The sequence below is a fragment of the Monodon monoceros genome, unplaced genomic scaffold (genome assembly GCF_005190385.1).
Source record: "Monodon monoceros isolate NGI ecotype Baffin Bay Population unplaced genomic scaffold, NGI_Narwhal_1 Super_Scaffold_10, whole genome shotgun sequence".
NCBI classification, from domain to species: Eukaryota; Metazoa; Chordata; class Mammalia; order Artiodactyla; family Monodontidae; genus Monodon; species Monodon monoceros.
In genome coordinates this window covers 45,016,858-45,033,353 of record NW_021703766.1, presented here as the reverse complement: position 1 = coordinate 45,033,353, position 16,496 = coordinate 45,016,858, and the positions used below count along the sequence as shown (strand labels likewise).

The following is a 16,496-nucleotide window of genomic DNA, read 5'->3' as shown; positions in this document are numbered from 1 at the left end:
TGGCTGTTCCATCTGTACCAATCATCTTTCCCCAGATCTTTGCATACCTCACTCCCCCACTCCAACCTCTCCATCTTTGTCCCTCTCTCTCCTCTCACTCAGCTTTAGTTTTCTTCTTAATATGTGTGGCCATCTGACATTATGGTATATGTATATTGGTATCTTTTGTAATATTCTAAACTCCTTGAAGGCAGGGACTTTGACTCTTCCCCCTATTACATTCCCTGGCCCTACCAACAGTGCCTGGCCCGGAGTTGGCCCAATAAAATTTCTTGAATGTTATAGAATAAACCCTCCACCAATGTTAGGGACTCTGTCCTTGTTATATGGTGTTAATATATAGTTTGCCTAATGACCCATGGGCCCAACGTTTATCATGACTGCTTTCCTAACCCCTCAGCATAGGAATCATTTCACCAAGAAATAAGGGAAAAACAAAGAAAAGCCACAAGTACGTGGAAGCCATGGTGGTGCAGGAGTTGCCCCATCCCAAGGTTGGATGTATGCCTCTGCTCTGGCAGCCATGCACCACACTGTTCCAACACACACACCGTGCAGCCCCAACTTTGGGGCCACGCCTCCAGCATGCCTCCCCTCTCACCCCTCTCTCCACTCCTCCTCTCTCATTAATACCCATCCACCCGTCCCTTGGGCTACTCCTGGTGGCCTTTCTTGGACCCAGAAACTCCCCAAGCGCAGGGCTGCTTGGCCCACCCCGTGCCATCCCTGGTGGCCCCAGTCCTCACGGGGTTTGTGCTCCTCAGCAGGTGGCTCCTCCTCCGGTTTCTCCTCCTTCTTCTTCAGCAGCCGTACCTTCTCCAACAGGCTCATCAGGCGGCTGCCCAGGGTGGCTTCTTCCTCTGGTTCTTCCTCCTCCCCCGCCAGCTGAATTCCTGGAGGTGGGCAAGAAGAGAGAGCGTGTCATTCATCTGTTTGCTTATTAATCTGCTCTATCATTTACTTCTTTATTCATTCATGTGTTCACTCACTCATTTCTCATTCATGTGTGCATTCATGGGGGTTTCCATTTGTTTCTTTATATGTTCATGTTTGTTCATTTATTCATTCCTTGGATCATTTGTCTTTTAAACCAACTATTGCAAGTATCTTCAAAGAACTAAAGGAAATCAAGTCTAAAGTATTAAAGAGAATTATGATGACAATGACTCATCAAACAGAGAATATTAATAGAGGTAGATAATATACAAAATAACCATATAGAGTTGAAAAGTACAAAAACTGAAATTTAAAAAACACTAGAGGGGTACAACAGCATACTTGAGCTGGTAGGAGAAAGAATCAATGAACTTGAAGGTAGAACAACAGAGGTTATCCAGTCTGAAGAAAAACTAACAGAGCCTCAGAGACCTGTGGGACACCATCTAGTGTACCAACAGATGCATAATGGGAGTCCTAGAAGGAGAGATGAGAAAGGAGCAGAAAAATATTTGGAAAAATAATGGCCTCAAAGTCCCAAATTTGATGAAAAATATTAATCTACACATCCAAGAAACTAGGTGGCCTAGTGGTTAGGGTTCCTGGCTTTCACTGCCGTGGCCTGGGTTCGATCCCTTGCTGGGGAACTGAGATCCCACAAACCTCATGGTGTGGCAAAAAACAAAAACAGCTCAAGTAGGATAAATTCATTGAGCTCCACACCTAGATAGATCATACTCAAACTGCCTAAAGGCAAAGGTAAAGAGAAATCTTGAAAGCCAGCCAGGGAAAAATGACTCACCACATATAAGAAAATCTCAGTAAGATTATCAGCTGACTTACGAGAAAAAATAGAGGTCAGCCATCCATCCCTCCAGCCATCCTTCTTTTCATTCATCCAACCAGTCAGCCGTCTCTTCACGCATTTCTTTATTCGGCCATCCTTCTCTCCATCACTTCACACACTCTTCCGTCCAGCTATAGCCTACGGCCATGTGTCCACATATACATCCACCCAAATACCCATATAAACACATCCTTCCACTCATCATCTAGCTGTTCACTGACATGTTCGTTCATTCAGTCACTCATTCATTTTACCAACAGTTACTGCACAAATACTGTAGATATTTAAGGTCAGGAAATCTTAGGAAACTTCAAGACAGGTCTCAAGAGCAAGTTCGGGAGGAGGATTCTCTGATCTCCTCTCTTACCACAGTGTGTCAGCAGGTCTTGATGAAATTCGAGCAAATCCTGTCGGATCTCTTCAGGGACAGGACAATCTTCCTCGTCGTCAGCATCTTTGAAGTGCAATAGCATGTTGATCTAGGAGAAGGTCAAAGATTAGAATGAGGGTCAGAGACCCCAGAGCAGGAACTCTGAAGTCAAGGATCAAAGACCCTATCGTGAGTTCCTGTCTAAGGTCATTAGCGAAGAATATCTGGGCGACTAAAGGTTCGAAAGGAGTCAGGGTCAGTCTGCGGTGACTCAGAAGTCTGGTTCAGAGAGAGGTAGAAGAGTAACAGATAAGTATATGGATAGGGTCAGAGGACAAGCTCAGGTTTAGAGGTTAAGTGAGTAGCGTCAGTGATCAGAGTAAGGGGAGAGGTTGAGGTTGGGTTTAGACAGCAAGGCCAGCTGGGGTCAGGGGTCAGAGGACCTGCTCCTGGGGCGGGGAGCGGAACTCGCGAGTGCGTCGGGCAGTCTCTGCTGCCGTCATGGTGAAGGCTTTCACAAGGATGCTGTAGCGGTCCCTCTGGTTGGCCTGGAGCTTGTCCACGTAGCGCTCTGCAAAGGCTGCAAGAGACTCTACACGGTGCTGCAGCTCTTGGTCACAGAAATACTCCAGCAGGTGACACATCTGTGGGATGACAGCCATGCAGTAGGAGGGATGGTGGTGAGACCGTCAGGACTTCCTTGAAACTTTTCTTGCTTTCTCTCCCCACTCCGTAGCCCTGCTCTGGTCGAGCCACCACTGTCTCCTGCCTGGATCCTCAAGCCGGCCATCTCCACGGTCTCATCCCTCTAATTCACCTCCCACATGGAAACCAGATAGCTCATTCAAAGCCAGCAGCACTCCACCGCTTTCTGCCCTTCCACAGCTCCCCAGTGCCTTGGGACAAAGTCCAGACTCAAGCCCCACCAGACCCCGTGTGTACTAGCCCGGAGGGATGGAGGCTGGGAAACAGGAAGAATCAGCCCACCTGTAACTTAACAGACTCCGGCAGCTTCATCTGTAGCAGCCCCTCCTCCAAGTCTTCTTCTTTGTCCTCTTCTGCCGCCTCCTCTTCCTCTTGTTCCGCATCTTCCTTCTCCTGTGCCTCTTCCTCCTCGTCCTCCTCCTTCTCCTCCTCGTCCTCCTCGTCCTCCTCGTCCTCTTCTTCCTCAGTGAATACTTCAGGCTCAATCATCTTCAAGATCTGTTTCACATCCTCATCGCCAAAGATACCCATCACCTATGGGACAAAGCCCGGGTCTGTCACTGTGGCCTGCAAGGCTTCCATAATCAAGACCCAGCCTCACTCCCCAGATCTGTTTCTCCTGCACAGGCCAGATTCATTCCTGCATTGGCTGTATATGGCTCCTCTTACAAGCAGGAAAGGCACACACACCCCACGCCCTGCCATCCATCCTCCTTAAGATCCCCCCAGATCCACACCCTGTGTCCCACGTACATGGCCCAGACTACATAGCCAAACATGAGCACCTCTCCCTTCACAAGTGTCCTTTTTCCCAAGCTTGAGCATTTGTTACTCTGTAACAGGACACACCCTACACCTGAGGCCCTTATAGCTCCCAGCATATGCTAGCTCTCAGTCAACATAATGAAGATGCTATCAGATGGAAGGAGAGTAGGTAGATAAAAGAGAAAAATAGTGGGGAAAGAGAGAGAGATGAATGAACAGGGGGAGGACTGGGTGACTGGGTGGATGAATTAATAAATGGAATAGTAGAGGTTTGATGGGGAGATGGATGGATGGGTGGATAATGAACTGAGAGATGAAGGTAAAGGTGGAAGAAGAGATGGTGGGTAGATGGATGACAGGATAAATGATGTATAGATAGGGGGGTGGATAGATGGTTTGACAGATGCATAAGTAAGTAAATGAGTAGATGGGCAAATAGATAAATGGGTAAATAACCAGGCACTGGGGTAGGATGGATATGTGGATGGGTGGATAGGTTTGTGTATGAAAAATTGGATGGATGGATGGATATATGGATGAGTCATTAGATGGTTATGTGAATGAAAGGGTACATGAAATGAAGAAGGGGTAGAAGGATGGAGAATGGGTGAATTAAAGGGTGTAGATGGTTGGATGGATTTGTGGGTACGTGGATGGGTCTTAATATATATGGATAGAGAGATGCATGGATTGATGGACAGATAGGTGGAAGATGGAGAAATGGATGAATCTGTGGATGGGTGGATGAGTGGATGCACAGGTGGAAGGAGGCTGATGGTTGAATGCATGAAGGGAAAGATAGATTAATAAATAAATGGGTAGGGGGATGGATGAATAGATGAAATGGTGGATGTAATGATGTGTGAATGAATGGACAACTAGATTGAAAGTTAGATGGATACATGTATGGATGGATGGATAATTGGGTGGAGACTGGAAGGATAAATAGATGAGGAACATTTGGATGGAAAGATGGGGGTATGTTTGAATGAATAGGTGGATGGATGGAAAGGTTGGTGGAGGATGGATGAATGACGGTTGGTTGGATGGATGAATGGAAAGAAGGAAGTGATTACTAAACAGATGAATAGATGGCAGACGAATGGATGGAAGGAAAAGTGAATGAGTAGATGACAGAAGGATAAGTTGGAAGGTGAAGGGTATATGGACAGAGAGATGAATGGGTAGTTGGATGTATAAATGGGAGGGGAACATATGGAGGTATGTATGTACAGATGGATGGATGATTTGGAATGTGAAAGAACAGGCCAGAGGGAAGCAGGAGGAAGCCATTACCAGCAGGGTGGACACAAGCTTGAGCACGGGCACAAACTGGAACTCCACGGAGCCCCCGACAGGGTCGCGTGCGTGCTGCCCACCGTCTCGCACTGCCTCCCCCAGCATTCTTAGTGCTTTGTCCCGAAGAGCCTCCAGAGGGATGCTGGGGCTGAGACGGGATGGAGCTTCTGCCGCCCCAGCAGCTGGCAGGGCAGCCACAAAACAGGGAGCTAAGAAATGGTGTGGAGGCCGCAGCGAGGTGGTGACGCCGACACCAGGAAGGCTGTAGCGGCGGGGACCATTATCTGCCCTTTTTCCAGGCGGGAAGAGGGTGATGGCACGGGTCTCAGGAGTGAGGGGCACAATGTACTCAGAGAGCATGGAGCGGCGGCTGCGGCAGGCACTTTCGAGGTGGATGCTGATGAGAAGGTCGTAGTAGCCTGCACGCAGGGGGCCGGGCAGGTGTGCGTCTTCCAGGGCGTGCAGCAGCTGCGCCTGGTCCACGTGGCTGCACAGAGCATGTGCCACACGGTTGTTGCCCAGGGCGCACACAGCGCAGTAGAGGCGGAGGGTGTGCGAGTGGAAGCGCTGCAGGTCCAAGCGCTCCGACAGCTCCAGGATGTCCATGCATCTGCAGTGGAGATGGGCCACATTCAGGGACTCAGCAGGCAGAGGAGGTGGGAGACAGAGACACAGACCACAGAGAGGCAAAGAGGTGCTCAGGGGAGTGTTGGTGGCCCCAGCAGTGAATCCCAGTGTTCTGCTGGGTCAAGGTTCTGTGAGGTCTGTGGAGCTGAGTCTAGGAGTCTTTTAATGGTTCTGGAAGTCCCTCAGTGGTCTGAGGGCTCCCTGACATATATCTGGGATCCATGGGATGGTCTGGTACTCTGGGGATCTAAGAGTCCATGGGAAATATCTGGTGACCCTGAGATGTATCTAGGATCCTAGGTTGGGTCTGAATCCCCCTCTGGCAGGTCTGAGTACCCTGGTTATATTTGAGCACCACCAGAATGTAAACTCCGCCAGTACAGGACATTTCTGCCTCTTTTGTTTATTTGTTTGTTTGCTATATTCCCAGCACCTAAAAAGGACTTAGCAGGCTTCCCTGGTGGCGCAGTGGTTAAGAATCCACCTGCCAGTACAGGGGACATGGGTTGGAGCCCTGGTCCGGGAAGATCCCACATGCCGCAGAACAACTAAGTGAGTGCGCCACAACTACCCAGACTGTGCTCTAGAGCCCGCGAGCCACAACTACTGAGCCTGCATGCCGCAACTACTGAAGCCCGCGCGCCTAGAACCCGTGCTCCGCAACAAGAGAAGCCACCGCAATGAGAAGCCTGCGCACCGCAACGAAGAGTCGCCCCCGCTCGCTGCAACTACAGAAAGCCCACGTGCAGCAACGAAGACCCAACACAGCCAAAAATAAATAAATAAAGGACTTAGCAAATAGTATGTGCTCAATAAATATTTGTTGTAGGAACAAATGAATAAATGGGTGCGTCTGAGGCCCCTGGGGATGGGTCTGAGTCCTCCTGGGCAGGTCTGAGTCTCCTGAGTTATACAAGAGCATTACTAGAATGTCCGTTCACAAGAGTTTGGTGTCTCCAGGCTAGAATTCTGCTGTCACACAGGAGGAGCTCAGAGCTATTTGTCAAATCAGTGAATAAAGGAAAGATGAAGCATCTTCCTCGGGTGAGTCTGGGGTCCTGGCCACATTTGGAGTCCTTAAAAGCTTTCCTGTCATCCATGTGAATACTCTTTAGCCCGGTGTGCCTGGGTCCCCTGGAGCGAGTTAGATATCTCCAAGGGATACCTCTAAAGTCTCCTGGGTATGTCCAAGAGAACCTGGGGTGCCTCCAGGCCTCTCTGAATAATGTGCAAGACTCTCTGAGGTGCACTTGAAGCCCCTGGGATGCTGTGTGGTCTCCTTGATGTGGATCTGGACTCCCTGCGATGGGTTTGGAGCCCCGTAGGTGAGTCTGGAGTCCACTGGGGTGTTAGCTGGGGATGACTGGGCTGAGTCTGGGTCCCCTGAGGTGGGTCTGAGACTGCTGAAAGGGATTTAGAGCCCCCTGGAGTGTTATCTGGGGATGGTAAGGGAGGTCCGGGGCTTCCTGGGGTGTTGTCTGGAGTCCCGGGTTAGTGGGGAGGGGCACCGGGTGGGATCCAGACCCCAGAGCGCTTGCAGTATCCGCCCCACCCCTGGGCGCCGGGGCTGTCCCTGACCGGTTCTCCTCGGGGATGTGCAGCGCCATCATGGTCAGCGGCTCCTGGCACTGCACAGACCAGCCCAGCCGCTCGCCCGCACGCCGCGTGTCCACCTGCAGGAAGCGGTTGGGCATGCGGCTCCACGACACGGGCATGAGCATCTGAACCTCGAGCCGTGGCGGGCACTGTGGGCTGGGGTTCTTGCGCTCGCTCAGAAACATGGCGGCCGACAGCGGCATGATGTTCTGGGGACACAGGGGTATGCACGTGTCAGGACTCCCCACCCTTTCCCTCCCGCCACTCTGTTTCCAGGAAGACCTCCCGGATTTCTCCCCCCACTTCAGCCGCTCTGCCAGCCTGACCTCCCACACCTCTGTCCTCAGCCTGCCCCCATTAACGCCCCATCACTGCAACCTGACCTTCTGCTTCCCCAGCTCAAACTGGATGACGTTCTGGTGTGTCGGCAGGACAAAGACAGCAGGAAACAGCTTTGTATTGGGTTCCACCTGGAAAGGGAGAAGAGGGCAGGGTGAGGAAGGAGATGAACTGGAGGTGGTACTGACTCTGGATCCCCGACTCGGGAGCCAGTTGCCCCAGCCTGATGCTGCTGGTGTCTACAGATCCAAACTCAGGCACTGGAGGCTTCGCAAGAGCCCTGAAGTGGCTCACGGGCTGCACCTCCTCTGATCCAATGAGGCCAACCTCCTCCACCTCCCCCAGGGCAACCTGTGGTCTGGGTCTTTGCGCACATCGTGCCCACCCCCACCCACGAATGCCATTCCTGTTTCTCTCCCAAGCACTTATTTATTCTTCAAAGTTCAAAAAGCATCCTCTGACTGCCTTTCCCTGCAGCCCCTCTGATCTTTGAAGAGAAACCCACCCAGGCTCTAACACAACAAACACCACTGTCTGGGAAGCAGTCTTGTCAAACCTGAATCTAATCCAATCTAATCTGGACCCATCTCCCAGCTTACAAGAAAATACAGGGGACAGAGGAAAATGTTTAAATGACACCTCAGGTGTGCATCAGCCAGACTCAGCCTGTGGGGAACTAGGCCAGCACTCTTCAGATGGTAGTATGCACACGAATGCCCTGAGGTTTATTTTAAAAATCAGATTCTGGGGCTTCCCTGGTGGCGCAGTGGTTGAGAATCTGCCTGCTAATGCAGGGGACACGGGTTCGAGCCCTGGTCTAGGAGGATCCCAGATGCCGCGGAGCAACTAGGCCCGTGAGCCACAACTGCTGAGCCTGCGCATCTGGAGCCTGTGTTCCGCAGCAAGAGAGGCCGCGATAGTGAGAGGCCTGCGCACCGCGATGAAGAGTGGCCCCCGCTCGCCGCAACTGGAGAAAGCCCTCGCACAGAAACGGAGACCCAACACAGCCATAAATAAATAAATAAATAAATAAATAAATAATTAAAAAACTGAGCTAAAATTCAAGCCCTCTTAAAAAAAAAAAATCAGATTCTGATTGGGCAGGTCTGGGTAAGAGCCTGAGATTCTGCATTTCTAACAGGCTCCCAGGTGATGCAGAGCCTGCTGGTCCAGGGACCACACTTTGAGGAGCAAAGTTCTACCAGACAGACAGCTGATTTCTTCAGTGAATACATTTCAAAGGGGAAAAAAAGAAAAAAATGGAAGGGAAATCTACATATGAAAAGAGACTGAAGGGACTTAGCAACCAACCAAAACATACCTCCTTATTTAGATTCTGATTCAAACAAACAGTAAAAAGACATTTTGGAGACAACCAGAGAAGTTTGACCACGGGCTGGATATTTGGTGATATCTAAGAATTCTTGGGGTTTTTTTAAGACAAGAGTGGTATTGTGGCTATGTTTTTTAAAAGAATCTTTATCTTTTAGAGATACATACTGAAAAGAGACAAACTGTATCATATATCTGAGACAAACCATACGATATCTGGGATTTCCTTCAAAATCCTCCAGTGGGTGTGGATAAAGATGAATCAAGGTTAGCCGTGAGTGGGTACTAGTTGGAGCTGTGTAATGGAGACATGGAGGTTCATTATGCTGTTCTATTTTTGCGTATTTTTAAAATTCTCCATTTAAAATAAAGTTTTATAAAATAAATAAAGTTAGATGGATTAATGGATGGATAGCAGATTCGTGGTAGTAGGTATATGGGCATTCATGATACAGTTCCTTCAATTTTGCTGTATGCTTGAAATCTTTCATAATAAAGTGATGAAAAGGAAAATCCCACCTTAGAATTTTGGCCCATCCCAGGATGTGCCCTGATTGGTGAAAAGGTGGCGACTGGTATCACCCAGCCCAAGAGGGATATGGACCTCTCTCCAAGGTCAAGGCTCTGTTCTGTCTCCCTCTTTCTGGATGTCAGTTCGAGGAATGGTTCACCTAGGTGGTCTCCCAGGAACCTCCCAGCTCTGGCCTGTCCTGAGGCTGTTTCATCCTGTCTCTCTGGGGTCTGCCCTCAGAGGGTGTCTGGGAGGGGTCCCGGGATGCTGAGACACGAGGACGCTATTGCTAAGTTGCTGAATGAGGGCTGGGCTTACCTGGAAAAAGGTGTTGCTCTCTTTGCCGTTGGCGGTAAAGGTCATTAGGCCAGTGGCCAAGTCCACCAGGCAGCCAATGACGAGGTCCGTGTGGCTGATCCGGCCCTGCTGCCCGGGGCTCACGAACTCTCCACCCCACACCATGTAGCAGTTGCTGCACTTGAGGCTAGAGGACACAGGAGTGATCAGTGCCCGGATCGTCAGCCGAGGCGCTCTGGACCCTGGACACCCCCTTTCCTGAGCTCCCGGAACACCATGACTCAGAGCCCCACCCCCAAACGCCCGCCACCTGCAGACCTGAGTGCTGAAACCCCTCACCCCAGACCCTGAGCCCCTCGGAGCTAGAATTCTTAGAAGCTGGTGGGGGGAAGGGGTGGTTCCAGAACGAGGAGAAGGAGAAGGGGAGCAGGACGAGAGGACAGAAAAAGGAGGTAAACTAGAAAGAGGACCGCAAGATGGAAGAGGAGGAGAAAATGGAAAAGAAATGGACGAAGAAGAGGAGGGAAAACACAGAGCAGGATCCATGGGAGGAAGACAAGCAGGAAGAGAGGAGGGGCTTCCCTGGTGGCGCAGTGGTTGAGAGTCCACCTGCCGATGCAGGGGACACGGGTTCGTGCCCCGGTCCGGGAAGATCCCACATGCCGCAGAGCGGCTGAGCCTGCGCGTCCGGAGCCTGTGCTCCACAACAGGATGAGGCCCCAGCAGTGAGAGGTCCGCGTACCGCAAAAAAAAAAAAAAAAAAGAGGAGGAAAGGAGGAGGAGGTGCCCAGCGCTGACCTCCGGTCTCCCACGGCCCCCGCCCCTGCCCGCACCTGCTGTGGATGTTGCCTTGCTCATCCCCCATGGTCACCGTCACCACCCGGACCTTGCTGAGGTCGAAGTTCATGTCGTGCTGATGGTAGTCGGGGGTGACCCAGCCCACCCACACGCAGCTGGGCTCCTGGCCGGCGAAGACCCTCACGGAGTAATAGTACTGAAGAGGCAAAGGGGGGACCGGTGGTCAGTGGGCTTCCCTGAGACTCTGAGTTGACTTCTCTGGATTCTCAGTGTCCTCTGGGAGTTTAACAAGAAGTTGCTGGATTTGAGACCCCCTGGGTCTGTGTCCTTCTGTTTCTGTATTTACTGATGTATTCCTAGATTCGGGAATCCTTTGGGACTGTTTTGTGATACACCCAAATTTGGGTCCCTCCCCAGGTTATACAGCAATGTTATAAATAAATAATAGCTCACAAATGAACTCACTTCAATCCTTACACCAAGCGGATACACTTTTTATCTCCATTTTACTGATGAGGAAACCATAGCACTTCCACAGCAGAGAAGACATAGAGCCGTGAAGTGACACCCAGGTAGCCCGTGATCCTAACCCCTAGGCTGCTTGTCTCAGAAAATATTCCAGATTTGGTGAATCCCCAAACTGTATTGGAATACTTGTGAATTTTGGTTCCCAGGAATATACTAGAATAGCTACTAAGTTTGGGGTGTTGAGTTTATATGGGTGAACCCAAACATTGGGGTGCCAAATCTATGTTGGTTTATCCCTGGGATTTGGGGGGCCCTGGGAGTTGTATCAGTGTGCCCCATGGCTTCATTGTGTTCCCTGCAATTTTTAGGCCCCTTAGCTATATGGATTTAGGGGTTCAAAGGGTTAAATTGATGTGTACTGTATTTTGTGGTCTCCTGTATATATTGCGGTGTCCCCAGATAAGGGCGATTACTGGGGATTACAGCATGAAATTTGGAAATCTGGAGGGGGAGGCCTGAAGTTGAGGGTCCCCGGTTCCCACCGTGGTGGTATTGAGGATGATCTCAGGGTCATCACGGTCGTCAGCAGGCACCACCTCGCGAGGGAGTCGGGGCAGAGTGGGGGTGGCTGGTGGCTGGGTCATCATGGCGGCCTTCTTGGCCTTGAACAAGAACCTGGTGGTGGAGAGGAGAGGCTGTCATGAGACTCACTCTCAAGCCCAGCTCCCCAGCCCTCTCCATCACAACGTTCGTGCCTCCACATCCATCCTAAATAAACCTCGTTTCTAATACCCAAGGCCTCGCCTCTAGAGGGATGAAATTCCCAACTGCACCAGCATAGCCACCGTGGAGGAGCTCTGTGCTTTCAAATTCCGGGTTACCCAGATTTAAAGGTGCCTCTGGGAACGTGGAGGTTCCCTTGGGGAGCACACAATGGTCCCCTAAGTCACCATGTCTCATATGGGTGCTAAAGGCATTTGGGAAAGGACAATTCTTCATTGGGCACTGCCTTGTGCATTGAAGACATGTAGAATCCCTGGAGCCCCCAGCAAGCAGTACCTCCCCCCAAAACTGTGATAACTAAAAATCTCCCATCATTTCCAAACATCCCCTCAAGAGACACAGAACTAAATCCCACTGAAAACTACTGCCACAGTAGGGGAAAAGCAGATTTAGTTTCATTTCACATTGAATGCCCTTTGAGGGTCTCCCTTGAAGTTAGTTTTTTGGGGGTACATTTGAGACACAGGAGTGACCCCAATTTAGAAGACCAATGATATTCACTGGGATACCTTGGGGTACAGTCAACTTTCCCAAGATTCTGAGGTCCCCTTTAGTGTTCACAGATAATGAAGTCCACTGGATGAAAAGCTTTGGTACCCCAAGGACCGTGGAGCTCTCCATAGATATAGTGGGGCATCCTGATTTTACATTCTCAGGGAAATTAGAGCAGCCCAGGGAAATAACAGCGTTCACTCGAGACATAACAGGATCCCTCAGTAATCTGACCCCACTTAGCATATATGGGCCCACTTTGGGATACAGTGGGATTTCTCAAGTTACTGAGGTTGCCTAATTGGGGGTCCCAGGACAGACCCCCAAACCCCACCCTGCCCCACCCTTGACTCACCCTCTCTTCTTGTTCTTCTCCGTGGTAGCATCCTTCTCATTCTCTGCCCTGGGAGGCTGGGCCTCTACCCCAGCCTGGGCGGTGCCCCCGGATGACCCTTCCTTGGCAGTTCCTTCTTTGCCCCCCTCAGCCTCGCCCCAGTGCCCAGCTGAGCGGCGCAGGTTTTCATAGTCGGGATCAGGCTCCGCTGCCCGGGCCTCATCCTCAGCAGGAGGCTGCAGGCCAGGGGGTGCCAGAGGGGTGGCCCCTGCGGTGCAGCGGAAGTGCTGGTGGAACTGGACCGGAAGGCTCAGCCGGAGAAAGAGCATCTCCACCAGACTGTTCTGGGAGCCCCACGTGCGGTGGGTCAGGCGCAGGCAGGGGGGTGTGTCCACGGTGCCGTCCACACGAGTCACCTGTTGGGGTGAGGCAGGAAGCACTGAGCCAGGAGGGTGAGCTAGGCCATTGGTCCTAAACCTTATTACACACAGAGTCACCACTAGGCCTTAGAGCACCGCGTGAGAATTAGCCAAAGGCTCACTCCTCCGAGCGTACGAACTCCCATGGGACACACAGCTTGGCCGTGGGGTGCATTCAGCCTTCTGTCTACCTTTGTCTGGACACCTTTGTACAGTGGGCAGCCCTGGTCAGACACTGGAATCACCTGGGGAGCTTTCAAAACCTTCCTGCGCACAGGGCTCACTCCAGACCAGGTCATCCACCCATCCACCCATTCATTCTTCCATCCTTCCACCCACCAATCCATCCATTCACCCATCCATCCATCTAACACTACACAAATATTTACTGAGCACCTACTGTGTGCCAGGCACTGTTCCAAGTGCTGGGAACACATCAGTGAACAGAACAAGGGCTCTGCCCTCCTGCTCTCTTGGGGAGAGCAGCCCAGAAGGGTCAGATTTTTTTAAAGGCTCCCCAGAGGAATTTCTGTTAGACTTGTTGGTTGTGGAAATATAACACTCAGAAGAATGCACACATCATAAGTGCACAGCACAATGAGGTTTTGGAGGGACCACGCCTATGTACCCAGCACTCAGATGGAGAAATGGAACACCACCAGTCCCCCTGGGAGTCCCCTCAGTGCCCGTTTAGTCACTACACTCAAAGATGGTGAGGGATTCTGATGAGGGAAATGCACCGACCTGGCCTAAATAAAGGGCAGGAGCTGAGAGAGGGACAGGTGCCCGGCCTGTGCGCTCCAAAGACAGACTCTCAAGTTTTCTGGAGGCTCCATTAACAACTGGAGCAGTTCCCTTTCTTTGATGCCCCACCTCAAGGTGACCTCCTCAAGGACCAATTGCCAAGAGAGACCTCTGTGCTCCTCACCAGCCAATGAATTCACCCCAAAACTGTGCAACCAAGACTGTCTGCAGGGTCTTTTTCTCCCCTCTCTCCCATCTCTCTTATAAATCCTGTTCTACCTCTGCCCCTTGGCAAGCCTACTGACCATCTCCTTCCTGTGATAGGTATGCAAAGTAACTTAATGTCTGATTATTCGTTCACAGTTAACGCCCTTCTGACTTAGCACATCACAGGCTAGCTTTGCCCATTCTTGAACTTTCTGTGAATGGGATCCTACAGTATGTGCTCTTTTGTGTCCGGCTTCTTTCATTCAACATTATGTCTGAGAGACTCGTCCATGTGGTTGGGGTAGGTTAGTTTATTCATTCTCACTGCTGTCTAGCATGCTGTTCTTTGCGTTGAGAGCACCATCTGGCAGTGGCAGGGATTGGGAGGTTCACGTCTTCCCCACCATCCTCTCCCGCCCCAGGCACCTCTCTGGTCTTTGTGCTCCCACTCTCGCCTCCTCCAATCCACTGTCAATAGAGACCTTTCCAAAACTCAGATCTAGACTGGACGTTCCCCGGTTTAAAACCCTTCCATTTTTACCTAGCCTTAAAATGCCTTCCCACAAATTATTTATTAATTATAAAGAGAAAAATAGTAACTTGATGGTGGAGAAACTTGGCAGACTCCACCATAACCAAACAGTCAAAGCTAAGGTAATCAGTAATAAGACATAATGACATGATGTGCCGCCCTGATATTCTGCATCAAGAAGAACACAACCTCACTGCTATGGTATTCGTGCCAAATACACGAGGAATATTCTGCAAAACAACTGGTCTGTACTCTTCAAAAATGTCAGCATCATGACAGACAAACGCTCAGAAATATTCTACATTGAAGACTAAAGAGACATAACAACTAACTGCAACGTGTAACTGCGGATTGGATTTTGGACCAGAAAAATAAAAAGAGACATCATTGCCACGATTAACAAAATTTGAATATGGGTTGTAAATTAGGTAACAGTATGTACCAATGTAAAATTCCCTGATTTTCGTAACTGCAGCTCTGTAAGAGCACAGCCTGTTCTGAAGAAATGCACATTGAAATATTTAGGGATAAAGAGGCACGATGTCTCCAACTTACCTAAATAATTCAGAAAAGAGAAAGAGAGAGAGAATGTGAGAGAGAAGGAGATCTGAACGATGCCTAGGATGGGAAAACTGAGGCTCAGGAGGAGACAGTCACAGGCCCAGGTCATACAGCAGGTAAAAGGCCAACTCCAGGTCTGATTCTAAAGTACCAGCTGAAGCTTAGCCACGTGGAATTCAAGTTCTTCCCAGGTTGAGAAAAAGACTGTATCACTTTGATTTATTGTCAGAATCTGACCCTGAGTTTAACCTTGGGAAAGAAAGGCACTAGGGTCTAAAAATTAGGATACCAGATTAATGAAGGTTACTAAAAATAAATAAACCCATGGGAATTCCCTGGCAGTCCAGTGGTTAGCACTCCTTGCTCTCACTGCCAAGGACCCGGGTTCAATGCCTGGTTGGGGAACTAAGATCCCACAAGCTTGCTGCCGTGCTTTGTGGCCGGCAATAAATAAATAAACAAACAAACCCCCAAAATACCACCACAGATAACAGTTAGTAAGGAAGGTGCCGAAATGTACCCAGTGATTTATATTTCTTTAAACCTTGTTGTAGGATTAGATAGTTATAAGGGCTGGAAATGTCCACTGGGGTCACTTAATCCAGCTTCTCTTTTCTCCCTTCCCCCATTTTGTAGGCACGGTACCTGGAGCCCAGAAAGGTGTAGTTTGCCAAGGTTATACCCTACAAGGCAGCCCTGGGAGCCCATGATCCTGACACCCACTTCTACACGGTTTGTGGGCTAACAAAGAAGCCAAAGAGAAGCTTGGGGAAGAGAACTGTGGGGAGAATGAGGTTTGGAAGCAGATCAGGGCGTGCTGAGTGGGGTCGGTCCTCACCTCATAGTGGGGATGCTCAGGGGGCGTGGCCTGAAACTGGGGAAGGCTCTTGCTGAACCAGGTAGTGACCGGGCGCTGCATGTTGATGGCAAATGGCTCAAAACCTTCCTGGAGGCCACAGATGGTAAAGAACCGCAGGGAGCTCACATCCTGACCCAGGTTCAGGTGACCCACCTGGCCAGGTCCCAAGCTGCAGACGGGCAGGAAGCCTAGTGGGAGGGGATAGATGGGCAGGGGTGAGGATAGATGGGCAGGGCAGGGGCAGCCATGGGGGAGGAGGTACTGTGGAAAGTAGGGTCAGGTGAGATGGAAGAAAACCAGAAAGGGGCCACAAGGCCAGCCCTCACCATCCCCAATCTCAATATCCCGGAAGGCTGTTTCAGAGCCTGAATCGGACATGAGGACCTCGCCGTTGAGGGTGAAGATAATGGTGTTCTCTGTGAGGTCGATCATGCAGCCCACGACATCACCTGACTGCCAGGGACGCCCAAACGGTTCACTGCCCAAGTGCCAGCGCTGACCCTGTGAGGGGGCAACGGGAGACGTGGTGCAGGAGAGACACACAGAGGGATGGGGAGGTACAGAAACAAGGGGAGACGTGGTGCAGGGGAGACGTGGTGCAGGAGAGACACACAGAGGAACGGGGAGGTACAGAAGCAACGGGAGACGTGGTGCAGGAGAGACACACAGAGGAAC

At 50.6% G+C, this 16,496-nt stretch overlaps 1 protein-coding gene across 1 annotated transcript in view; it reads right to left on the bottom strand.

Annotated features, from left to right (window-relative positions):
* Positions 1-16,496, bottom strand: part of RYR1 (ryanodine receptor 1) — a 107,928-nt gene that overhangs the window by 63,589 nt on the left and 27,843 nt on the right. Inside the window, exons 26-38 of the mRNA XM_029235932.1 lie at positions 16,148-16,322; positions 15,801-16,009; positions 12,521-12,915; positions 11,433-11,565; positions 10,458-10,618; positions 9,646-9,811; positions 7,529-7,615; positions 7,128-7,354; positions 4,920-5,532; positions 3,141-3,392; positions 2,597-2,797; positions 2,151-2,262; positions 747-893 (exon numbers count right to left, since the gene is read on the bottom strand). Coding sequence (XP_029091765.1) covers positions 747-893; positions 2,151-2,262; positions 2,597-2,797; positions 3,141-3,392; positions 4,920-5,532; positions 7,128-7,354; positions 7,529-7,615; positions 9,646-9,811; positions 10,458-10,618; positions 11,433-11,565; positions 12,521-12,915; positions 15,801-16,009; positions 16,148-16,322 — 2,878 coding nt within the window. The remainder of the gene's footprint in view (positions 1-746; positions 894-2,150; positions 2,263-2,596; positions 2,798-3,140; positions 3,393-4,919; positions 5,533-7,127; positions 7,355-7,528; positions 7,616-9,645; positions 9,812-10,457; positions 10,619-11,432; positions 11,566-12,520; positions 12,916-15,800; positions 16,010-16,147; positions 16,323-16,496) is intronic.